At 42.7% G+C, this 25571-nt stretch overlaps 1 protein-coding gene across 1 annotated transcript in view; it reads left to right on the top strand.

The window, feature by feature from the left end:
* The window catches only part of RNF182 (ring finger protein 182), a 50112-nt gene extending 40777 nt beyond the window's left edge, over positions 1–9335 (top strand). The window contains exon 2 of the mRNA XM_061398824.1: positions 6066–9335. Coding sequence (XP_061254808.1) covers positions 6285–7034 — 750 coding nt within the window. The 5' untranslated portion in view covers positions 6066–6284 and the 3' untranslated portion in view covers positions 7035–9335. The remainder of the gene's footprint in view (positions 1–6065) is intronic.
* Positions 9336–25571: the final 16236 nt, after the last annotated feature.

Genomic DNA, 25571 nt, shown 5'->3' with positions numbered 1-25571 from the left:
ACAGAGGATGAGATGGTTGGATGGCAGCACTGACTCGATGGGCATGGGTTTGTGTGGTCTCCAGAAGTTGGTGATGGACAGGGAGGCCTGGCGTGGTGCAGTTCATGGGGTCGCAAAGAGTCGGACACGACTGAGCTGAAACTGAACTGAAAATGATGCCTTTGGGGGCTTCCCAAGTGGCTCAGTTGTAAAGAGCCTGCCTGCCAATGCAGGAGACACAGGAGACATGGGTTCAATCCCTGGGTGGGAAGATCCCCTGGAGGAAGAAATGGCAACCCACTTTAGTATTCTTGCCTGGAGAATCCCATGGACAGAGGGCATGGCGGGCTACAACCCATAGGGTCTCAAGGAATCGGATACTACTGAGCACACACACACAGGCGATAATGTTTGTATGCTTTTGTATATAAATTTGTGTGTGTGTGCATGCAGGCGTGCACATGTACACACATGTGCAAATGAAACTTTTAAAGAATTCCTATTGGCTTTGGCTTGTTTTACTCAATTATTTATTTATAATTTCTGTAGTACTAAGCAGAAGCCTAGATATAAATACACAGTAAATTCTCTAAGTTAAATGCAGCATGGTAATTATATCCTGGCTCTTTGTGTTGTGAGTAGCAGAAATCCTACCAAAAAATCTAACATGAGCAAAAATGGGGATTTACTGACTCACGTGCGCCTCACACAAGATTAGGTTCAGAAGTTCAGTTCAGCTTTCATGAAAAGTCTTTTGCTTTTACCTGCATCTCTGCCTTCCTTTACTTTTCTCTCTCTCTCTCTTTTTGGCCCATCTTCTGCTTCTCTCCCTCTTGATGGCATGACAGTTCCCCAGTACATTTATTTTTGGTCTGTCCTCCCTTCCCTGGCCTTCAGTACGTTTCTTCTTTCCTCCAAGCTTTACATTGAAAAAGGCTCAGGAGGTGCTGTGACAGGGCTGGTTTGAGTCACATGCCCACCTAGACTGTGGGCCCTGTGAGCACGGGGTTTGTGGAGTCCTGGGGTGAGGCAGGCCGGGGTCACGGATCCCAGCTTGGGAGAGAAGGGAGGCAGTGTGGCATTGTCCACATCACAGAATCTGAGTGAGGGGAAGGCTTCCCCAAAGAAGCCGTGGCAGGTGGGAAGGAGCAGTGTGGTCTAAAGGAAAAAAAAAAGATCCTGGGTGGGTGGACAACAGATGTCCCCTGGAGGGACTTTGGTTCGAAATACAAGCCAAGTTTGCATCTTTAATAGCAAAGGACTTGAGTAGTGGAGACAGTGGGTTTGAGTCAAGTAGTAACCACCACACACTTTTGGTTCAGTCGCTCAGTTGTGTCTGATCTTTGTGACCCCACGGACTGCAGCATGCCAGGCTTCCCTGTCCTTCACTATGTCCCAGAGTTTGCTCAAACTCATGTCCATTAAATTGATGATGCCATCCAACCATCTTATCTTCTGTCATCCCTTTCTCTTTCTGCCTTCAATATTTCCCAGCATCAGGGTCTTTTCCAATGAGTCGGCTCTTTGCATCAGGTGGCAAGAGCATTGGAGCTTCAGCTTCAGTATTAGTCCTTCCCGTGAATATTCAGAATTGATTTCCTTTAGGATTGACTGGTTTTATCTCCTTGCTGTGCAAGGGACTCTCAAGAGTCTTCTCCAGCACCACAGTTCGAAGGCATCAATTCTTTGGCTCTCAACCTTCTTTATGGTCCAAATTTCACATCCGTACATAACTACTGGAAAAACCGCAGCTTTAACTATATGGACCTTAACACATTTAGGGCAATGAAAATATTTAGTCCTTTGTCTAAAAGCTCAAGTTAATTTATAAGAATTATAGTAGGTGATTATCTCTTTGTATGTACTTACACTAGATAATCTATAAAAGGATTAAAGACTTAAGTGGCTAATGAGGAATATCAGCTTCAGATATTTGAATAGATATTTTTCTAGGAAAAGAAAATCTACCTTTTGTATTTATTTTCCCTCCAGCTTTATTGAGATGTAATTGGTACACAATATTATGTAAGTTCAAAGTTCACAGTGTGATGATTTGATACTCGGATGTACTGCAAAGTGATTAACAGGACGAGGTACGACATCACTCACCTCACGTAACCACACGTATTTGTTTTTGAGGCAGTTTAGCATGCCGGATTCTTTGCCGTGTCTGGTGAAACATACATTTAGTTTTTCTCATCAAGTAATGCTCCAGATTTGCTCACTTTAAAGACTCCATCCTTTTTAATATTGATTTATAGCGATGCTTGGATATTTACGTGATAAATAAATGACTGGCATCTCAATTTTGTGGGGAAAAAAAAAATGAATGAACTTACAGATCACAGAGGAAAAAAATAAGTTGATCCAAAGTATCCATGGACAGAAAACTCTGGGCTATCCAAGTAGCAAATGTATTTAGCCATGGACTTAAAAAACAAAACAAAACAAAACACTTTTTACTCTGAAAGTAACGCCAGTACAGAAAAACGTGCTGCCCGATGGTGTAGGATGACAGGGACGCTCACAGGCGCCGCCTGTGTCAAGCCTCTCAGCCCACACCCAGGTGTATCTGCTGTCCTGACTTTCATGCTAATCACTTCCTGGCTTGGCTTCTTGGTTTTACCACTTACACTTGCATCCCTACCACGGCTTACCTTTGCCTGTTTTTTGAGCTTTCTAAAAATGGAGTCATACACCGTGTGCTCTCCGGGGTCTAGTTTCTTTCATTCAGCATTTGAATTGAGGCCCACAGTTGTGGAGTGAATGCAGGGTGGGAATGAGCTGCAGTGTCCATCTTTTAGATGATCAGATTAACAACTCCCACTAATTGTAACCCTATAAATTACAGATTTTAGGCTATTACTTGAGTACTTAGGGGGACCTTAGAATTAAAATGAGACACATGAAGTATTTAAGTATCCTAGAGCTTGGTACCCCATCCTCCCAAGAGGAACAGACACTGCCCTGTTTATGCCATTCCAGAAAGAAAGCCCTTGTGCTGGCTGCATTTCCTGGGATGTGACCCGAGCTCAAGGCTGTCAGCCAGTCCTGCCCAGAAGTGCCACTTTCAGAGCCTGGAGTTGATGAAGTATTTCAAGCTAATAGAGTGGGTTTTCTAGAAAACTCCTTAGAGATAAAGTAGGTACCTTTTTGATTGGATATTTAAACATTTAGTATTTTTATTTTTGCACGTTACCAAGAAGCCCCTGTATGAATTTTTAGAACGTTATGATCATAACACTCTAAACATGTTCATAGGAATGAAGAGTGGTTCTGTGAAAAAGGTAAGCTTTATTGAAAATAATAGCTCAGTATTGGCTCAGTGAGGCTTCCCTGATAGCTCACTTGGTAAAGAATCCGCCTGCAACTCAGGAGACCCCGGTTCGATTCCTGGGTCAGGAAGATCCGCTGGAGAAGCAAATGGCTACCCACTCTAGTATTCTGGCCTGCAGAATTCCATGGACTGTATAGTCCATGGGGTCACAAAGAGTCGGACCTGACTGAGCGACTTTCAGACACACATTGGCTCAGTGAATAACTTATGTTCCCAGAATTAGGAAATAAAAATTGTGCTGGCTCAACATATTAATAGAACTTTCCTGCTGCTCCTTTAATGGTAGGAAGCTTGGGTATAGAAAGTATTAAAGTAACCAGCTGACTATCAGATGTTGACAATGTAATGTATTCTTACACACACACACAGCCTTTAAATTTTTTTCATTTCCCTCAGTTTTATTGAGATTCAATTTACATACAGCATTATAGGGGCTTCCCTGGTAGCTCAGCTGGTAAAGAATCTGCCTGCAATGTGGGAGACCTGGGTTTGATCCCTGGGTTGGGAAGATCCCCTGGAGGAGGGCATGGCAACCACTCCAGTATTCTTGCCTGGAGAATCCCATGGACAGAGGAGCCTCGTGGGATATAGTCCATGGGATCCCAACAGATGTCACTTACATATATATTGTGAAATGATCACGATAAGTTCTATATATTCTTTTTTGCATGTCAGTGTAGTTACAGAGAAATTAGCTTTAATAGCAGTTTTGAAATACACACATTCATATACAGTGTAAAGTGAAGTGATGTGAAAGTCGCTCAGTCATGTCCGACTCTTTGTGACCCCATGGACTGTAGCCCACCAGGCTCCTCTGTCCATGGAGCTCTCCAGACAAGAATACTGGAGTGGGTTGCAATAGTAAACTCTATTAAAAAAAACTCTACCTATACTTATTGGCTGATGCCAGAGGTAAGAGCCTAACTTATTGATTGTCTTCCTTTTCCCACCAAGAGTACATCTTACCATGCTAGCCATTACACTATACATTCTTGTACTATATTGAGTCAGTTTAAAATTAACTAAGGTCATAATTTAAAAGGAACATAATACATATTCACAAACCAGTTAATCATGATTTCAAAAACCATCCAAGTTTACCTGCACACTGGCTTTTCTCTGTTAAGGCAGTAGGGTCCATGGCAAATTTAAAATGCTGGCATAGTTGCATTCTACTTCTCAGAACTCTTATGACCGCCCTCTGCTGTTATTTCCTTGGGGGTCTTCTCAGAAATTCAAATACATTCTGATATTTTTCCAATCAAAATATAACTTAAGACAAATCTTTGCGCGTGCCTGTGTGCTAAGTCGCTCAGTTGTGATCTTAGCGATCCTGTGGATCATAGCCCACCAGTCTCCTCTGTCCATGGGATTCTCCAGGCAAGAACACTGGAGTGGGTTGCCATGCCCTCCTCCAGGAGATCTTCCTGACCCAGGTATCGAACCCGTGTCTCTCAAGTCTCCTGCATTGGCAGGCAGATTCTTTTCCCCTATCGCCACCTGGGAAGCCCAAGACAAATCTACCACCCCCCAATCACATATATTAAAGCTAAAAATTATTTGGAGATTTCTCACATTGCTGCTCCCTTCTTTAAGTCCTAATAATTGAGAATGGACTGTTTATGTGACATCAGTCTTCAGCCATTTGTCCAAAGTCAGCAGTAATAGCAACCATCATGCTTTCTGTTCACCATAGAGAGAGTACATGAGCTAAAGTAGGCAAGTGGCTGGAGTTTGAGTACTTTGTGATAGCCATGCATGCATGATTCTTCATGTTTTGAGACATAACTGCATGTGTGTTCTGTGTTTAAACACTCTCGGCTCAGATGCTGAAGTGCCTGCCTGCAATGCAGGAGACCTGGGTTCGATCCCTGGGTTGGGAAGATCCCCTGGAGAAGGAAATGGCAGCCCACTCCAGTATTCTTGCCTGGAAAATCCCACGGACAGAAGAGACTGGTAGGTGACTGTCCATGGGGTCGCAAAGAGTCAGACACGACTGAACAACTCCATTTCTGTGTTTTCTTCTCCGTCTTGGCAATTAGACTTGACTTGGATATAATGCTTATTTTAGGTATCATATGCTTCACTCTTCTTTGAGTGAATATATGTGTACAGCCATGGTTTGCAAGACTAGTATTGAAACAGAAAGTTTGAAATTGAATAGTCAAATAAGGAAGACACTTGTAACAGATTTCTTTACACTGGGAAGGTAAGAATAGTCTGCTGTATTTAAATACACTCTCATCTGTATAAATTACTTTCTGAAAACACGTTTTCAACATCTATCCTTAAGTTTTCCCTCCTTTAGTGTGTTCTGAAGCACTATTGGGGTTATTTAGACAATCGGAGTTTATTACCAATGGGCCTCTAAAAGAGTTAATTTATACTGAATGGAGTTTAACTGCAAATGTATCTATTTCTGGTAAGTGTCCCATTCTGTCTTCAAAAAGGCCGAATTTGTACAATTTCAGAGAGAAAAATCTCTCTATTGAGCTGAACACACAGTGCTCTGCAGTGTACTTCACACCGCTAAGATTCTTAATGCCTTCTTTACTATCATATCTGTGGACTGAAAAAAGCTAAGCATGGAGATAATGCTTTCCTATATCCTGGAGGCAGAAACGCGTGAAAAGATGCTGGGGATTGAACCTTTCAAGTCTGCCACTTCTAATCGCTGGAAGCTCAGAAAATTCCGTAAAGCACTTTTCAGCGAACCGCTCACCATATTAGAATCTCTTTTCCTTTGCAGACCCCTCTCGTGGCTTATGTCAGTATGCTGTTTGAGACAGAGAGCGATACGCAGAAACTGAAAATGCCCGGCCGATTTCTGTCCCTCCTTTTCCTGCCTGTGTGCATCTCTGCCTGATTTGGACGATGTGATAATTCAGAGAGAAGGCGCCGTCCAAGCCTTCCTTCTGCGGGACCCGTCCAGCCCGTCCGGCCCAGGACGGGAGGCACAGAGCCCGGGATGGCCAGTCAGCTGCCAGAGGAGGCAGCCGAGTCTCAGGTCTCAGACGAGCTGGAGTGTAAGATCTGCTACAACCGGTACAACCTGAAACAGAGGAAGCCCAAGGTGCTGGGGTGCTGCCACCGCGTGTGTGCCAAATGCCTGTGCAAGATCATCAGCTTCGGGGACTCCCCGCACGGCGTCATCGTCTGCCCTTTCTGCAGGTTCGAGACGTGCCTACCGGATGACGAAGTCAGCAGCCTGCCCGACGACAACAACATCCTGCTGAACCTGACCTGCGGCGGCGGCAAAGGCAAGAAGTGCCTGCCCGAGAACCCCACCGAGCTCTTGCTGACCCCCAAGCGGCTGGCCTCGCTGGTCAGCCCTTCCCACGCGTCCTCCAACTGCCTGGTCATCACCATCATGGAGGTGCAGCGGGAGAGCTCGCCCTCGCTCAGCTCCACGCCCGTGGTCGAGTTCTACCGGCCCTCCAGCTTCGACTCGGTGACCACCGCCGTGTCGCACAACTGGACCATGTGGAACTGCACGTCCCTGGTCTTTCAGACGTCCATCCGGGTGCTGGTGTGGTTGCTGGGCTTGCTGTACTTCAGCTCCCTGCCCTTGGGCATCTACTTACTGGTCTCCAAGAAGGTCACACTGGGGGTCGTCTTCGTCAGCCTGGTCCCCTCCAGCCTCGTCATCCTGATGGTGTATGGCTTCTGCCAGTGTGTCTGCCACGAATTCCTAGACTGTCTGGCACCGTCCTCTTAAGCGAGACTGGCACGCCGAGAAGTCAGACACCTCTTGCCACGTGTCAAGTTAGGTCACTTAGCCTTTGTTTTCTATCACAGTCTCTGTGATCGGCGCCCATGGTGTGAACAGAGCCACTGGGCATATGTCTGTGGTCTGTTTTCCATCCAGATATTGACTCGGTGGTTTTCCTGTATGCTGGAAGTAACATGTTCACTTCTACTTACGTGTTGGCAAAAAAGAGACAGGGATCAGCTCAGCCTTCTAGCGCTTTGCTACTGAGTCTTCCCAGAGACAGGGCAGCCGCCACTCAGGGCTGCTAGACGGACCCCGGGGCCCGACGTGTTGTGCTGTGGCGGCTGGAGTCTTTGTGGACTGTCAGGCATGAACTGGTGCCTCTTCTCATCATCTTAGCCTGGGATGGAGGGTAGACCCAGGAGGGGGGCAGCCCCAGGGCACACCCACTTGCACAGGGCACACTGCCCCTGGCCCACGGTTGGCACTTCCCTGGATCCTCTCCAGCTCAGATGCTGGCCCCTCCATGCATGGTACTTGCCAAGAGGAACCCGGCCTCTTGCGTGGTTTCAGCTATATGCCTGTTTTGTCACATTACTATAGAGAGCTTAAAACGCCGGGAAATTGGCATCAGTAAACCTCAAAGCAGAATGTGGCCACTCGTTTGGGACACACACCCTTTTTTTTTTTCTCCATGTTTATTTTCTGCTCTCCAGCTTTCTCTGAAATTCTCTCAGAGCAGTTCATGGAGATCCAATTTGAGCTTTTCCTTAAAGCATTTTAGTTTAGTTTCTTCTTTTTTTCTTAAACCACATTGTTCATTCAGCACCATCCTTTATCCTGGATGGGGTTCCATTTAAATTAGTTGCTATAACTATATGTGGATTTCGATTATTTTTTCCCCGTTTCATTTTAAATTCTACTATGGACTCACTTAACTTAATCCTGTAACAATTTGGCGTAAATTGTGGCAGTGGAAACCCAGGCCCAGTTCAGGAGCTGTTCCAGCTCATGGTTTGATGTGCCGAGAACCTAAGTATTTTGCTGTGTTCTGTTGAGCTGTACCAAAATATAATGGTTTAGGCTTATGTGCAGTAGCTCAGGCAAAAGGATGGGCAAGAGAGATGTCAAGCTGATGCCCTTCAAGGGAGTATATAACAAAATGGAAGGGCAGAGTGCAATCTCCCATATTGCCATCCCTGTTAAGTCCCTTTTAGAATGGATTCAAGTTCTCATGCAGTTTATTTCAAATAAAAGCATAAGCTTATATGACTTGAGTTAATGAACTTCTTTTCGTGAGGTAGGGGACATTGAATGTATATATTTACGAGAAGAAATTGGGTAACAGATTTTAGGTTTGAGGGAATAGAATGCCCACAGAAAGTAGGCAAAAAAAAAAAAAAAAGGTTTTTTTAGCTTAAAACTCATTACTGATGATAAATGTTTAAATACTTATAACTCTTAGAAAAGGGCATTACTAAGGCTACTTTACGTATTTGTGACGAAACATTTGTTGGGTGAAAGACAGTGGACCAGTTCCAATCTGTTTATTCAGGAAAAATCGATACTTTTCTAGAAGAGTAGTTTTTAATTCTGTAACTGTTAACTTGGAGACTATGTATGCCCAGGGTAAATATGACGGGAAAGTATGTGTGGGATGTGGCCCAGTGAATTTAAGCCCCAATATAGCTCTATACTTAAAATTTCCTGAAATCTAGTTTAGATGGCATTGTGAATGCAATTTCCAAATATCCATTTGTACTTAGAGTAAATGTCATGTTTAGGAGGTGTTTTGTGGTTTGGATTTATATGTTTATAAGGTTTTTAAAAAAGGCTTGCTTTGCCTGAAATGTAACGTCAGATGGCCTGGTGCGTTATCGGGGGCGCGCGCTCTAGGGAGCTCTGGTTGTGGGCGCCGTGCGTTTTGCTATTTGTGCCAGGCCCGCTGTGCTCGCTTTGTGTCTCTGTAATGTGGTAGTCTTCGTTTCTTTTCTTTTTTTTTTTTTCCCAGTTGCCAGTAAGTTAATTTGGTGTTAACCAGTTTTAAATGTATGACAACAAAAAACCTTTTCATGATGTTGGATGAAAAAAGGACAGTGCTTCCATCCTTTATTTATTGTGGTGATGTTTTATTTGTCCATTAAATTGTTATTGTTTCCAAGCTAGACGTTTGATTTTTTTCTGACTGATGGTTGAAATTCAATTATTTTGGACTTCTTTTAACATTAGATAATTGCAAACTTGAGCTTTCAAACACATTGATTAAGCTAATGCCTTTATTATACAAATAAAGATTCTAGAACTTTCTGACAAAGTTGATCTACTCTATTATAAAAGACCTTTGTGCTTTTTTTTTTTTTTAAGAAAAAGGACAAAAGTAGGAAAGATGAAATAAAAACATTGTCTTTATAATAAAATGTTTTGGTTTTAATGTGCTTGATTTGTTTTCCAGACTGCCTAGCTGCTGAGCAAAACAGAATCCATTTTGGTTGGGAATTCACTAACCTTGTGTGATCTGTACAAGTTTAAAAAATTTACCTGATATTTAAATATGACCAGTGTTAGGCAAGGTCATGGTAATTTGGGAATGTCACAGTTTTATGCTTATGATACTTAGTAAATTGGCACCATATGTTAATCTAGAGTCATGGCTTCATTCATTTCCGAATCTCTACGTAAATGAGGAAAGAATCAGATTAAGGGAAACAGTTACCTGTGCTTGTCATAACTTAAGAATGTTAATTTATGCTTATCTGCTGAGAGACCCACTGAGAGTCATCAACAGTCAACCTTTTGTTATATTTGTTTTTGCTCTCTCTCCCCTAAGAATATAAAGTCCATGGAATTCTCCAGGCCAGAATACTGGGGTGGGTTAGCCTTTCCCTTCTCCAGGGGATCTTCCCAACCCAGAGATCGAACACAGGTCTCTTGCATTGTGGGCGGATTCTTTACCAGTTGAGCCACAGTAGAAGCCCAAGAATACTGGAGTGGATAGCCTATCCCTTCTCCAGCAGATCTTCCCAACCCAGGAATTGAACCGGGGTCTCCTGCATTGCAGGTGGATTCTTTACCAACTGAGCTATCAGGGAAGCCTCAAGAATAAGGGACATACTTTAATTTGACTAAAATGTCATTATTGTATCTAAAACACTTAAAAATACTTTTCTAATATCATTTAATATGCAGCCTCCTCAAATTTTTCTATTTGTTCCCAAAATACCTTTCATCATTTGAAACACAAATTACAAACCAGAATCCCATCAAGCTCCACATGTCGCACTCGGTTGTTGTGTATCTTATTCTCTTTTATTCCGGAACAGTCCCCTACCTGTTTTCCTGTGACATTGACTCAAAAAAGCAGGCCAGTTACCTTGTCAATGCCCCCACCTTCTGGATTGGACTGACTGTCAGACAAATGGTGATATTTAACTTCTATCACTTCTATTTTCTGTAAACTGAGAGTTAGGCTTGGAAGCGTGATTGGATTCAGATTTGGGGCAAGAGTTTGTCTTAGGATGATGGCATGTACCTGGAGTTGCATCCCATCAGGAGACATGAGTGGAAGGTTGCCCCATCGTTTGAAACATGGACTCATCACTCGGTTAAGAGGGGGTGACCTCCAGGTCTCACCATTTCCTGTGTGCAATTAACACAACATAATCTGTGTGGTGAATTTTGGTACTATGCAGATGGCATTTTCCCTAAAAATTTTACCTGATGGTCTTAGCATCCAGCGAGGATCCTTGCCTGAATCAATTATTTCACTTTTCTCACTAATCTAATCCAGTGAGAACTGACTTCTCTCTCACTGGAGGTTTTCAAGAGAAGCTGGTCCAGTGCTTCTCGACAGGTGTCTGGTGCAGGAGAGAGATTCATGGAAACCTGTCTAAAGCTTTGGTCGACCTTAAGGTTTGGATGTGTCTTTACAGTCATCCGATTATTGAAGGGAGAAACGGAAATGTATAATAATCTTTTATCTCCTGAGGTGTTTTCTATGAGCTCATAGAAGAAGAGACCCAAATCACCCATGAAACAACATTTTTTAAACCTGTAAATAATGCACTTGACTCTAACCTCAGACTTTCAATGTATGATACCACTTGGGTTTCTTAACCACCCATCTGAAACATGTCTTTACTCTCTACTTAAGTTGCTTAACCAGCTCTCTAGTTATCTTTCAAATCATGTTTAGTCTTTGTGTGATTTTTCTGTTTTTGGCTTTAAGCAACAAAAGTTTATTCTCTCACAGTGCTGAAGGCAAGAAATCCAAAATCAAGATGTCGTCACAGTTGTTCCCTTTCGGAAGTGCAAGGAGGATCGGCCCCCTGCCTCTCTCCTGGCTTCTGGCAGCTGCTGGTAATGTTGGGATTCCTTAGCTGGTAGCCGTATCATCCCAGTCGCAGTCTCTGCCTTCATATGGCGTTTGCTCCTTGTGCCTCTCTGTCTCTTCTTGAGGACTTGTGGGTGGCAATTCTTTTCTATTCATCTCCGTATTCCCAGTGCTGGACTCATAGTAGCTTCTCAACACTGTGTAAGTGGGAGGAAGAAAAAGCGTGGGACATTTCATGCGCAGACTCGCCTAAGGTTCTAAGAAGTGGGAACTAACGGGGCTGCAGGCTTTGGGAATCCTTTCCCAAACATCCTTTGATCTCACCTGATGTTCTCAGAGCAGTGAGGAGTAACTGGCTACCATGAACGTAATCTAGAACCAGGATGTGAGAAAGAACAGGATTGCAGTTCCCTGATCAGCCCCATGTGACCTTGGGCAAATCTCTGGCTTTTAGCCTACTTTCCGCTCTCAAAACGCCAGTGCAGTGCACGGCGGTTGGGTTACTAGAGAAAACTTCTCCCAGAATCCTTCTTGCTGGAATCCATCTTGGCTGAGTGATGCCTGTGATTTTTCTTGAGTCCCTTTCCTCAGTCTTTACCAGGTCTTCTTCTTGAACTCTTCATTTCAGACAGCTCATTTTCTGGTTATTCTAGTAATCCGTTTCACTCCTCAATTTATTCCTCAAAATGATCTTGTTCGGTTAGATACAAAAACCTCTTGTTTTTTTTTCCTGGCCATTCCCCTCCTTCCTAAAACCCCTCTAGGTGGTGAGTTCATTCATAAAAACCCCTCTAGGTGGTGGGTTCATTCATAAAAACCCCTCTAGGTGGTGGGTTCATTCATAAAGTTCACTCTGTGTGCCCAGCCTTGATACCATTCTGGCACTTTGTCTCTGTCACTCCTGGCTTCAGATTTTTCAGCCCCTTGAGTGGTAGATGAAACACTTGCAGAGCTTTTATCGGTTCACATAAAAGATTCTATACTCTACAGGTAATGTTTTTAAATGTCTAGTAAGTATTATTTGTGGGTAAAATGCATGCTATATAATCCTAAACTTAGTATCTTTCCCTGATTCTTGCCAATACAGTTCTAATTTGGTTGAGCCAAGCATGAATTATCTCTTGGGTAATAAACTTGTGCTGGACTAGGGTCAGGTCATTCTGAGCGCTGGCTTAATGTTTCAAATTCCTTCTGAGTAGTTTAGAATAAATTAAGCCCTTTGGTGTTTCATATCTATAGATAAGAAAGCTTAGTGTCTAATGTGGAAAATGAATTAAAGCAACACTTCTGCTATGAAATGCTGTTTTTTAATACTAAATAACATTATTAGTCAATAAATGGACATCTGTTTTTGTAACATGCTGAGCCAAAACCTCCTGCACTTTTCCTTTTTTCCCATTACCTCTGATTTCTGTAATGCCATTCATGGGAGAACATACTGTTCCTCACAGCCACACTGCTCCCCCAGCCCCCGCCATTTCTCCTGCACATTCATGTGTGCACACACACACACACACACACGCATGCATACCAAGCCTTTACATTTTATGAAATTTGAAAAAGATTTGACAGAGAACCACATTAGTCTCTCACCAGTTGGTAATTGTCCATTTAAGTACCATTTAAAAATATTTTTGTGACCTCTGACTATATTTATGACTTCTCAAAGAATAATGGATTCAGCTGTCTTGGGTGATTATTTCCTCTTGGACAGTATTTGCCATTACTAAGCAATGGAGATTATCCTGAGCTGTATGATGGACTGGTTGGTGACACTGCTTCCATCTGATGTGATTTTTTTTCAAGGTACTCTGGCTAGGACTGTGTATTTCCATGGCTAAATATATTGTCATCACACATATTACTTTCCGTTAGGGTTTTAAAATTATGAAACGATTCACAGCTCGTAATTTGACGAGCTGTAATCACTAGTTGAAAGGGAGCAACAGCACATCACAGTTTTGTGGGGTTTTTCTGTTCCTGCAGTGGAGGGTGGAGTGACACAGAGCCAGGACACCAGCTCTTGAGGAGCTGGCTACTTAATCCTCTTCCACGTGTGCAAGTGTGAAAGCCTTAGGTGCTCAGTTGTGTCCAACTCTCTGTGACCCTATGGACTGTGGCCTGCCAGGCTCCTCTGTCCCTGGAATTCTCCAGGCAAGAATACTGGAGTGGGTAGCCATTCCCTTCTCCAGGGGATCTTCCCAACCCAGGGATCGAAGCCGAGTCTCCTGCACTGCAGGCAGATTCTTTACTGTCTGAGCCACCAGGGAAGCCCAATCTTCTTCCACACTGTAGCTTTATATCCCAAGTGGGAACCTTGTCAGAATTTCTTGATAAAACGAGCTAAAGATTCATTAGTGAAAGTCAAAGTCACTCAATTGTGTCTGACTCTTTGGGACCCCATAGACTGTAGTCCATGTAATTCTCCAGGCCAGAATACTGGAGTGGGTAGCTGTTGCCTTCTCCAGAGGATCTTCCCAACCCAGGGATTGAACCCAGGTCTTCCGCACTACAAGTGGATTCTTTACCAGCTGAGCCACAACGGAAGCCAAAAGATTCATTATTTAACTCATACTGTTAACTCTCTATTCTGCATGATGTACAAATATTCCTTGATTCTTTGATGTGCCATCCATGCATGTCACACTTTATGGGGAAAAAAAATTACGACAATCATGGTTTTTAAAAAGAGTATCTTATGAAAACAGTTGTTCCAAAATATGTGCCATGGATCATATCCAGGTAGGTGGTCCGGGAAGAGAGGACTTCCTGGTTGTGCACATTGGAGTAGCTGAGCACCCTGTATCTTCCTCTCAGAGATGCTCACTGAGCATCAGCCCAGTAAAGCATCTTAGACACTCAGATAAAGAAACCTGCTCAATGATTAAATCCAATGTTTTCTCAAACTTATGAAACCATCAAAGTTTTTTCCTCCAAACATTTACTGATATTGTGTGGAATGGGTGCTCGTTTTGCGAACTTTTCACTAGGAAATTGATAAAACAGTTATAATATGGAATCTGACTACAGGTGTAAATCATGGAGCCAGTACATGAATTATGAAAACAGTCAAGGAGAGAGTCATAATTAAGCTGTAGGTCCAAGTTGAACGGTGAAATGCATCAGAGGACAAGAGTAGGCTGGTTGTAGCTGGGGCAGTAAAATGTCCACAATTTCAACTTGTTTCCAAATTAGACAATTTACATTCTTACCAAAGTTTTATGAAATGACACATTCAAACTGTGCCTGTAACCCAGCATCAGTCTGCCCAGTACATGTAGAGAAGCAGCTAAATACGTGCAGAAGGAAGGCACAAGCAGAACAGTTAACTACTGGTTATTTTTTTGAGCCTATGAAACTTCCCCAGTTAATTCTCAAAGAGTGGAAACTAAGGTTCCAAATTTTGAAAAACATGCACCAGATTTAAAGTTCTGATCATTGAATGTTAGAGCTGGAAAGATTTCCAAGATTACAGTCCAACTGCTTCATTTCACAGATTGTAAAACTCTTGAGAAAAGGTCGAAAGAGTCACATGACAAGCATTAGAGCCAAGTTCTAACCAAGGCCTTTGAAGTTCGTCTGCTTTTTACCCTACATGTCCCTGCTGTGGAGTCAGCATCAGCCAACTTCTGTTTTCCGCACGGATTATCAAATTATGGGCAACAAATGTGCAGCTGGACAGACATTATCTTTTCCCTAGAAGCCATATCTAGTTGTAAAAAATATGTAATGAAGACAAGAAATAGTCATCAGAATTATTCAACTTCCTTCTTTGTCCTGGAGGAGTAAGATCAAAGCATTCTGAGTATCAAAACCTCATCCATAAAGTAGATATGGAGAGCTTTATCACACACGAGCAAGCAGATAGTTGTCATTAGGAGAAAGGAAGGGGTATTGAGGTGAAAGGTTAGTACACGTGTGACAAATTAGCAGGATCTGGAGACCCTCATTGGGCTTCCCAGCTGGCACTAGAGGTAAAGAATCCTCCTGCCAATGCAGGAGATAAAGGGGATGTGGGTTCCATCCCTGGGTCAGGAAGATCCCCTGGAGGAGGGCATGGCAACCCACTCCAGTATTCTTGCCTGGAGAATCCCATGGACAGAGGAGCCTGGCGGGCTACAGTCCATGGGGTTGCACAGAGTCAGACACGAAGCGACGACTTATCATGCAGCATGCACGCATGGAGACCCTCACGTCCATCTCTTCTTTCCATCCTGGCAAAGAAAAATATTATGTGAAACTGTCAGGAAGCATTTAACAGGAGGCTTCCTGTGTGCTGTTTTGGATCTGTTAGGAATCCTCTGTTCTTTATTAATTCCTGAATAAAGAACAGAGGATTCCTGACAGAATTAAAAGGAGAGGCAAGCCTCTCCCGGGGCTGAGGAATCCAGGCATTTCCTTCATTAGTTTTTCTATACGGTGATAAGTACCCTCTTCCTGCATATGAACCATATGGTAAAAGTGATTGTTTACAACTCTCTCTCTTTAATATGGATCGCCTATGTTTTGTAAGTCTGGAATTTTAATCTTTATCTTTGCTGAGAATACTACCTTGTAAAACAGTATATATGCCCACACCATGTTGATTAAAACACCTTTGCTCCATCAGAGCTTTGGTCCCCGTGTCTTGCTTTCTTTCTCTTTCTCTCTCTCAGGCTAATTCTTTGGAGTGCAGAGGCCTTCTGGTTTCACTTTCTTGCCCGGGCTTCTAAGACCCTCTCGAGAAGGCACTCTGGGCCTTCACCCCATTGAGAGGGTGCCTGAGGCCTTCATGAACAGAGCAAGCCCTGTGTCAGGGACTTTATTGGTTTTCTGCGTAAACCAAGAAATATCAGGCTCTCTTTCTCTCTCCTTTACTTTCTTATCGTCGACTCCAGACCACCAGGTTCCAGTCCGTTAAAGGACCTCAACATGAAACCATTACCACATTCAAGGTAATAAACATATCCATCACTTCAGAGAAGGAAATGGCAACCCAATCCAGTATTCTTGCCTGGAAAAATCAAAATCTCACGGACAGAGTAGCCTGGCAGGCTAAAGTCCATGAGGTTGCAAAAGAGTTGGACACCACTTAAAGACTAAATAACATCACTTCCAAAAGTTCCCTCTTGTCCCCACCTCTTTTGTGTGTGTGTGTGATAGAAACACTTAACACGAGCTCTACTCTTAATTATACCGACTTGTTAACCACAATGCTGTGTGCTAGGGCAGGTCTCTAGCTCTTACTCATCTTGGACATAGACCAATAGCTCCCTGTTTTCCCAAACCCTCAGTCCCTAGCAACCACCACCAATTCCTCTCTTATTCAATTTTTAGTTTTCCCTGGAATTAACTGCCTCATTAAAAAATTTACATTGCTTTCTCTGTACTTGTACTTTCTCTGAGTCATCCCCAGAGTCTCTGAAGACTGAAAAATCTTTCCTTCCTGTCAAACAGTATTGGAGAAGGAAATGGCAACCCACTCTAGTACTCTTGCCTGGAAAATCCCATGGGTGGAGGAGCCTGGTAGGCCACAGTCCATGGGGTCGCAAAGAGTTGGACACAACTGAGAGACTTCACTTTCTTTTCCTTCTTGTCAAACAGGATAGATGATCTTCCTGCTGACTCTCCTGGAGCCTTTTCGCATCTTGATCCCATCTAGATGAGTTGCTTTCTGCACAGCTGTCATCCAGGGACTTCCTTTCATCCTGGGAATCCTCTTTTCTTGAATTGCCTGAGATCTTTTTCTTGGTTTATTCCTTTTCCATTAATTTTTACTGGAGTGTTGTTGCTTTACAATGTTATGTTAATTTCTGCTGTGCAGTGAAGTGAATCAGCTGTTTGTATATGTAAATCCCCTCTTTTTTTGGGTTTTCTTCCCATTTAGGTCATCACAGGTTTATTCATTTTTTTTGATGAAGCACCTTCTCCAGAAGCTTGCAGGGGGAAAAAAGGCAGAAGGTATAACTTTTAAAGTCCTCATAGTCTGAAAATATCCTTATTCTAGGCTTAGGCCTGATCGATGCTTTGTTTTGAAATCATTCTCTCTGGCTGCTTCTTTGCCTTGCAACCCCAGTTTGCTGTGGAGAAGTTCTACGAATTCTAATCTTGGAGGCTTTGTATATGATATTTCTGTTTCCATTGTGGCAACCGTTAGCATCTTTGTGTGTGTGTGTGTGTGTGTGTGTGTGTGTGTGTGTGTGTCTGTGTTGTTCTGAAATTTCACAGTGAGAAATCAGTTCTACATGCTTTTTCTCCCCCATATATTGTGCTAGGTATTAAGTAGACCTCTTCAGGATTAAAGTTTATTCCCTTAGTTCTAGAAATGCTTTTGTATTTGTCTTTACAAAATCTCTTTTCTTCTATTTTTTTCCCTTCTAGTTTCTGGAACTCGTGTTTGTTAACTTTCGAAACTTCCTGATCAATCTTCTGGTTTGCTTATCTTGCCTCTCCTACTTCTCATCTCTTCCTTTTTTTAAAATCTAATTACTTAGACTTTTGCTCAGTTTTATTTATCAACCTTTATCTTTAATTTCTGTTTGCCATCATTTAAAATTTATTAGAATGCTTTCTTGGTCTCTGAATGTTTCTTTTCTTCTTTCAAATGGCATTCATTCTCTTCTCATTTCATGAACACAGCATCTTTTTCCCTTAGAGAGAATATTCCATCCTAGAGTTTTTAATACATTCTTTTGTTCCCCACATTGTCTGTTTCTTCCAAGTTAATTTTGTCTGTTTCCTTTGGTCTCAGATTTGCATGGAGAACCATCCCTCATCTGTCTGATCCTCGGCTGTCTTTTCAGTTTAGCAAGGAGCTAAATACACAGGTTGGAAATGGTAGGCACGGCTGGGGCTTGTCAACTGATGGGCCTCTGGGGATGGTCCTCTATTTCATTGGCGGATGCTCAGTTATCACTCCATCTAGGTCTTTCTTTTAAGTTGATGAGTTTCTCCACAGAGGAAATGCTGGCTGCCAGTGTTTGGGAAGCTGAGCAAGGGGAGGAGGGTGTCAGACACCGATTTTAATACGTAGCCTATCATTTAATACTTCTGTTCTCTGTAGGACTCCTTACCTCCACCCTCAGGCGCTCCTGGTGCCTCTAGAGACAGAGTTAACTCTGATGCAGCTCCTCTAGAAAGAAAGTCTCGGTCTTTGGTCTTCAGCAGACCAGGGAGGAGCCAATAGGAGGGGGAGACAAGAAGACCTGGAAGGCCAGTTTCCACTGTGCTGCTGCTGCTGCTAAGTCATGTCTGTCGTGGCCAACTCTGTGCAACCCCATAGACAACAGCCCACCAGGCTCCTGTCCATGGGATTCTCCAGGCAACAACACTGGAGTGGGTTGCCATTTCCTTCTCCAATGCACGAAAAGTGAAAATGAATTCGCTCAGTCGTGTCCGACTCTTCACGACCCCATGGACTGCAGCCTACCAGGCTCATCTGCCCATGGGATTTTCCAGGCAAGAGTACTGGAGTGGGGTGCCATTGTCTTCTCCACTGTGCTAACTCTCGACAACTCTGTGACTCCATCCTCAGAGACGGTGCCTCTGTTCTTGAGCTCTTCCAAGGTTCTGTTTCCGGCATGAACTGGCTTCTTTTCTTTGGCATCCTTCTCCTTGATGCCTCTGCTGTTCGCTCCTACTGCAGGCTTTGGGGAAGCTTCCAATAAAGTGCTCACTGTGCTTATTAGCTGTGGTGATTCCAAATGAACTTCCGTGGATTCTGGAAATCTTAGAACTTTTTCCTTGTAAGGTGGTTGAAGTAGGTACACAACATGATAAAGGTTAAGCATTTCCAAAAAGCACATGCAGTGTCATGTACTGATTCCTCCTGAAAGACGGATGAGTCCTCTTGGAGTTCAAAACTGCACGAGACACCCACCCTTGTAGCAGTCTCACGAAAGGAAAGGATTTTTTAAAAAAAATCAATAGGTGTTATTATCATCTCACTACCTTAGGGGGTGAAAACTTATACAGGGCAGCCTGGTAGATTTTTAAAAAGCTTACTCTTTCCTATGTTTAACAGAGAGATAGGGGAAATGGTTGCTGGTTTAGAAATTATTTTTAATAGAATTTGAATAGCCATGAGCGGAAACCATTTTCTTATTTAAGTCTAATAAACATTCTATGGCCCTAAGGGTAGAAAATAACTCTCTAGCAGAAATGAGACATAACACTTCCCATGATTAATGACCTCATAAACTGAAAATCTCAGATCATCAAAGTCAGTATTTTTCTTTTAAAAGGTTTACTGCAGCTAGGCTATTCATCAAACTCTATTTTGCAAGATGCTGACATTGTTCTCATATGAAATTCAGGAATAATTAAGCATTTGCCAGGCATCATTTGTTTTCAATTATGCAGGTAAATGTGAGGCTGGAGTCTGTTGCCTATAAAAGCATTTGACACATTGGTACGTCAGCCAATTACTGCTTAACATTGGGTTGCAAAATCATAACGTGCTATATATTAAGCAGTACTAAAGCAGAGGTGAGATCTTCTGTTGAGCAATTAAGTAATTTCCTGCACTTTTAAAGTTACATTGTGCTTTTATATATATATATATAAATATATATAAGTGTGTAATTTTATTTTCTTGTGACTTGTTTTTAAAATTCATTAATTACATTTGTTTTTGGCTGTGCTGGAACCTTGTCACTGCTCGGATTTTCTCTAGTTGAGGTGAGGGGGTCTACTCTCCAGTTGCGGGGCCTGGGCTTCTTGCTACAGTGGCTTCTCTTGTTGCTGAGCACAACAGAAGGTTTACAGGCTTCACTGGGTTCGCAGGCTTCACTGGGTTCGCAGGCTTCAGTAACTGTAGCTCCTGGGCTCTGGAGCACAGGCTTAGTAGTTGTGGCGCACAGGCTTAGTTGCTCCACAGCATGTAGGATCTTCCCAGACCAGGGATTGAACCCATATCCCTTCATTGCAAGGTGAATTCTTAACCACTGGACCACCAGGGAAGTCCCCACAGCAATTATCTTCATATCTTTATCTAGCAGCTAAATTCAGGATGCTACCAGGTAAAATACAAAAGTTTTATTCTCCCCAGTCCACCTGCACTTCCTAGAGGTATTCCCTTTTAACTATTAAAAAAATTTTTTTTAAATCTCTTTTACACAGTACTTCTTGATTCCCATAAAAGGGGAATTATTTAGCTTATATTACCTTTACCTGCTACTTGAGCTTCCCAGGTAGCTCAGTGGTAAAAAATCCACCTGCAATCCAGGAGACTTGGGAGATGATCCCAAGAAGATCATCCCAAGATCATCCCAAGATGATCAAGAAGATCCCCTGGAGAAGGAAATGGCAACTCACTTAAGTATTCTTGCTTGAGAAATCCCATTGACAGAGGAGCCTGGCGAGCTACAGTCCACGCGGTTGCAAAGAGTTGGATACAGCTTAGGGACTAAACAACAGCAACCCCCTACTTGCTCTTCTCTCCACTCTTTTAGTTACGCCATTTGTAATCTTTCTACTGATGATGTTTGTACCTTGATATATTTTAACACCCAGGCCTATTTCTCCATGACTAGCTGCTTTTCCTTTTTCCCTACACTCTTAGATCTCAGCTTTTTGTTGATTTGGGATGGAGACTCTGAGAAAGGTTTCATGCCAAGCTTCCGAGTGGCATTAATTATTTCTTATATAAACTTTTCTTTTAGAAACACTTAGAGAGCTATAAACAGAGCTCCCATATACCCTGTGCTCAATTTGGTACAAGTTAAGAAGAAATGTTGAGGAATCAACAGACCAAGTCATTGGCTGAAGGGCTGTATTTGGGGCCTAAACGTGCAGTTGTGGCTTTTAAAAATCCCAAGCACTCATTTAAATGAAAAAAGCTCAGAAAGCAATAGGACGTTAGGCTTTTTCATGGCATAGGCCCAGGTTTGAAGAAGAGGGAAGACTGGAGCTGGGGGCAGAGGGTGGTGCTACCATGCTCCATCCTCTCCAGGATCTGAATGATCTGCTTACTGTTCACTTCTTATAAGATCATCTGGGATGGTAATAACTTCTACTTCCATAAAATAGATTAGAATTTCATTTCTCAATCCTCAGGAGAAAACTCGCTTATTACTGCTATTACTCTGATACTGTATTGGGTAATTTATACACGTCATTCTTATTTAGTTCTTCGTGTGTGTGTGTGTGTGTGTGTGTGTGTGAATGTATGTGTGTGTGTGTGAATGTGTGTTTGTTCATGTGTGCCCAGTGTTGTCTGACTCTTTGCAACCTCACGGACTGTAGCCCGCCAGGCTCCTCTGTCCATGGAATTTTCCAGGCAAGAATACTGGAGTGGGTTGCCCTTTCCTCCTCCAGGGGGTCTTTCCAACCCAGGAATGAACCCACATCTCTTGTGTCTCCTGCACTGGCAGGTGGATTCTCTACCACTTGTACCACCTGGGAAGCCCTTCTAGCAACACCCCCCAAAATAGATGATATTATCCCCTTCATACTGATGGAGAAATGGATAGTGCAGTTGCCCAGGGCTATAAAACAGTCATAGATCTGAGGTTCTCCCCAACAGATTCTTTTTTTTTTTTAACTTTTTATTTTGTATTGGGCTATAGCTGATTAACAATGTTGTAATAGTTTCAGGGGAACAGTGAAGGGACTCAGCCACACGTATACAAGTATCCATTCTCCCCCACAGATTCTAAACTCGGAGTTTTCTTCTCCAATTTTTTTTTTTTCTGAAAGCAGTTATTCTCCACTTTGACTGCACATTAAAATCACCTGCAAGCCTTAAAATCTCTTATTGCCCAGGTTTAATCAGACTTTCTGGGGTTGGAACCCAGGGGCGTCACTGATGCCAATGTGGAGACAAATTTGAGAACCAGGGTCTTCCAGAGCTGGCGTATGTGAGAGAGGTACGGAAATGTCAGAATTAGGGATAACTGATTTTACATTTGTTAACATAAGTGTGGGGAGGTGAACAAAACACGGACCTGTGGTTCATCCTACCATTTGCTCATTATGAAGCCTTAAGAAGTCATAAATGAAAAAAATTTCATTAGTGGAAAAGTACAGAGAATAGCATAATGAACACGTGTTAATCACCTCCCGGCTCCGATTTCAGTTCAGTCTAAAGTTGGGCTGTACTTTTTTCATTTTTTCTTAATAATTAAAATGATACATATGCATTAGAAACCCCCTATGTTTCTGACCCCAATACCTCTCTAACTGGGTTTATTTCCATGCCCCCTTTAGAACTCTTACTGTACACATACAATATATGTATTTGATTATTAAAGCGTGTGTATTTTCAAACTGTGTATAAATGGCACATATACCACATGACTTTGTCCAACTTCATTTTTTCGTTGTTGTTTAATATTGTGTTTTTGAGATTTATCCACACTGACACAGCAAATGTGTAGTATTTCTTTGCATGTAGAGCAAATTACTTCTCTACTCTGCTGATGATGGATATTTGAATTGTTTCTGATTATTTTCCATTAAATATAAGCCTGCCCCACGTGGCTTGTGGGATCTTAGTTTCCCAACCAGGGATTGAACCCGGCCCCTCGACAGTGAGAGCAGGGAGTCCTAACCACTGGACCCCCAGGAAATTCCCTGAATGTTTCTGATTAAACATCTCCTGTGCAAATGTGCAAGAGTTCCTGGGAAATACAGTAAGCAGGAGAATTATTATTGGATTGAAAGGTATGCATGTTTTCAGCCTCTCTAGACTTGGCTCTGTTGCTTCTCCATGCAGTTTTTCTTTATACTCTTGGCAATCATAGATATTACCATATTTTAAAATTTTACCAAAACTACCAGTGTGAAGTGGTTTAAATCACTTTAATGGACATTTTCCCAGTTACTACATATGTTGATTATCTTTTCACATATTTTGCCTATTTCACTTTTTGCCCGTTTGTCTTTTTGTGTTGACCTCTGGAGTATTTTTATGGATGTTCTACAACTGATCTTTTGCTGGTTACAAGACTGCAAGGATCTTTAACAGTTTGCAGTTATCTCCTCAATTTATGGTGTGTATTGGCAAACAGACGAGTTTAAAATGGATTCAGTCAAATACATTGATCTTTTCCTTTATGGTTTATAATTTTTAAAAACCTTTAAAAGGAGTCTTTCTGTACTCTGAGGTCAGAGAAATATTTGCCTGTATCTTTTTCTAAAAATTGTATAGTTTTCACATCTAGGTCATTTATTTGGGGGCTTATTTTTGTGTTGGTTGGGAGGAGCCTAGATTATACTGAAGAAACAAATGCCCCAATCTCAGAGGTTTAACCCTCAGTTTAAGTCTCATGACGCTGTTGTCCACCTTGAGTGTGCAGGGACCCAGGCTGATGGAGGCTTGTCTAGACAGGGACATCCAGAACCCCGGAAGCAGGGAGGGGAACATGGCAGGTCACACACTGGCCACCAAGAGCTGTACTTGAAGGTAACGCTTGTCTGCTGGTCACATTTCAGTGGCTGTAGAGTCTTGTGACTGTGTATCTAACTTAAGAAGGGATGGGAAGTGCAACCCCATCCTGGATCCAGAAGGGGGACAGAATCGGATCATTTGATCAATAAAATTATTACTATAATTATTATTTGTCATGCCATGTGGCGTGTGGGATCTTAGTTCCCCAACCAGATATGGAACCTGGGCCCCCTGCCATAGAAGCAGAGTCTTAACCACTGGACTGCCAGGGAAGTCCCAATGAAATTAACTTTTTATTGAAATAATCAATTCTCTCAACACCATTTGGGAAGAGTCCATGCTTTCTTGATTGATTTGTAAGAACAAATATCTCTTTCTTGATTGATTTTGTCAGTACAAAATTTATAAGAACAAATCTCTGTCCTACATCACTTTTTCACATTGGTGTGTTTATTTCTGGCTTTCTCTTGGACTTTGTTGTTCCATGATACCACATTGTTTTAATCACAACAAATCCAAACAGCTCTTGATCTCATTTCTTGCAGTGAAGGACCCCTAACCTTAGCTCTCACCTTTAAAATGGTTTCCGCAGTTCATAAGGTCAAAAAGAGTCCGACATGGCTTAGCGACTGAACAACAGCAACAAATGCATTTCTCAATCAGTTTGTCAGATTTTATGAAATTCCTCCAGAATTTTTTGCCTAGTGTTCCCCAGCAAGCAAATATCTCGTGCTGAGTATGGACTTCTGTCTCTCCAATCCCCATGTGAAAATCACATTGAAATGTCAGCTTAGGCGCTGATGCCAGCAGGTGAAGACAGCGTGTTTGGCTTGCTTTCTCCCCAGGCTCCTTCAGGGCATTGAGTCACAGCACCAAGCACGGGCTGGTCTGGAACGAGCACCACTCAAGTGAGTGTTTATGTGAATGTGTGAGTCCCCTTGGCGCTGCCAGGGGAAAAGGGATCAGAACATTGTTCATAGGCCTAGAGGGTTAAAATACAGAATCCGCTCCTACAGGAGATGGCTAGATCTCATCACCGGATGTTGGAGGAAGGCCACCATACGGAGTAGGGACAGAATTTCTCATCAGCATCCAGAACCAGGCTTTCTGGAAACGAAATCTGTTTGCCATCTATTCCCAAGGCATTGATCTCTGATCATGAGTCACTCAGTCCCCAGGCGCCGCCTTGCAGTTGACTCACAAGGATTAATCTGCTCCCATCACTTGGTTGTTTCTCCCTGGGGCAAATGGTCAGCGTATCTACAACACATGCTTATTGAATCAGACTGAAGGGAGACGGCAGCAACTGAGGCCTCAATCCGTCCTGATGTATGGCTGGTTGGGAAACAAAATGCAATGGAACAGATCAAAGATGTTTCTTGCATGCCCTTGACTACTCCGGAGGGATTTTTCCCTTTGCCAGTGGTCCTCTGTGATGCGCTACTCTTTTCCCTTCCCTGCCCTTTGGTAGCAGGAAAGCAAAACTCTTTTTTCTGGCTCATGAACTGTGCTGCTTATGACTCAGTCGGTCAACTGGTTAGCATTGATTTGCTCTTTGTCGGGGGTGGTGGGGGAGGCTCTACAAGTCCCAGAGGAGGGTGTGAGTGTGCTCTTGCCTTTTAGTCTGCATTGGCGGGGCCAGAACTCTGAAGCTGTTTATTTCTTTTTATTTTTTCCCTGCACTTTGAACTTTTTATTTTGTATTGGGGTATAGCCAATTAACAATGATGTGATAGTTTCAGATGAACAGCAAAGGGGACTCAGCCATACACACACATGTGCCCATTGTCTCCCAAGCCCCCTTCCCTCCCAAGCCCCCTTCCCATCCAGGCCGCCACATAAC

The sequence above is a fragment of the Bos javanicus genome, chromosome 23 (assembly GCF_032452875.1).
Source record: "Bos javanicus breed banteng chromosome 23, ARS-OSU_banteng_1.0, whole genome shotgun sequence".
Taxonomy (NCBI): Eukaryota; Metazoa; Chordata; class Mammalia; order Artiodactyla; family Bovidae; genus Bos; species Bos javanicus.
The sequence above is the reverse complement of the archived record's forward strand: the minus strand, read 5'-3'. Positions and strand labels throughout refer to the sequence as shown.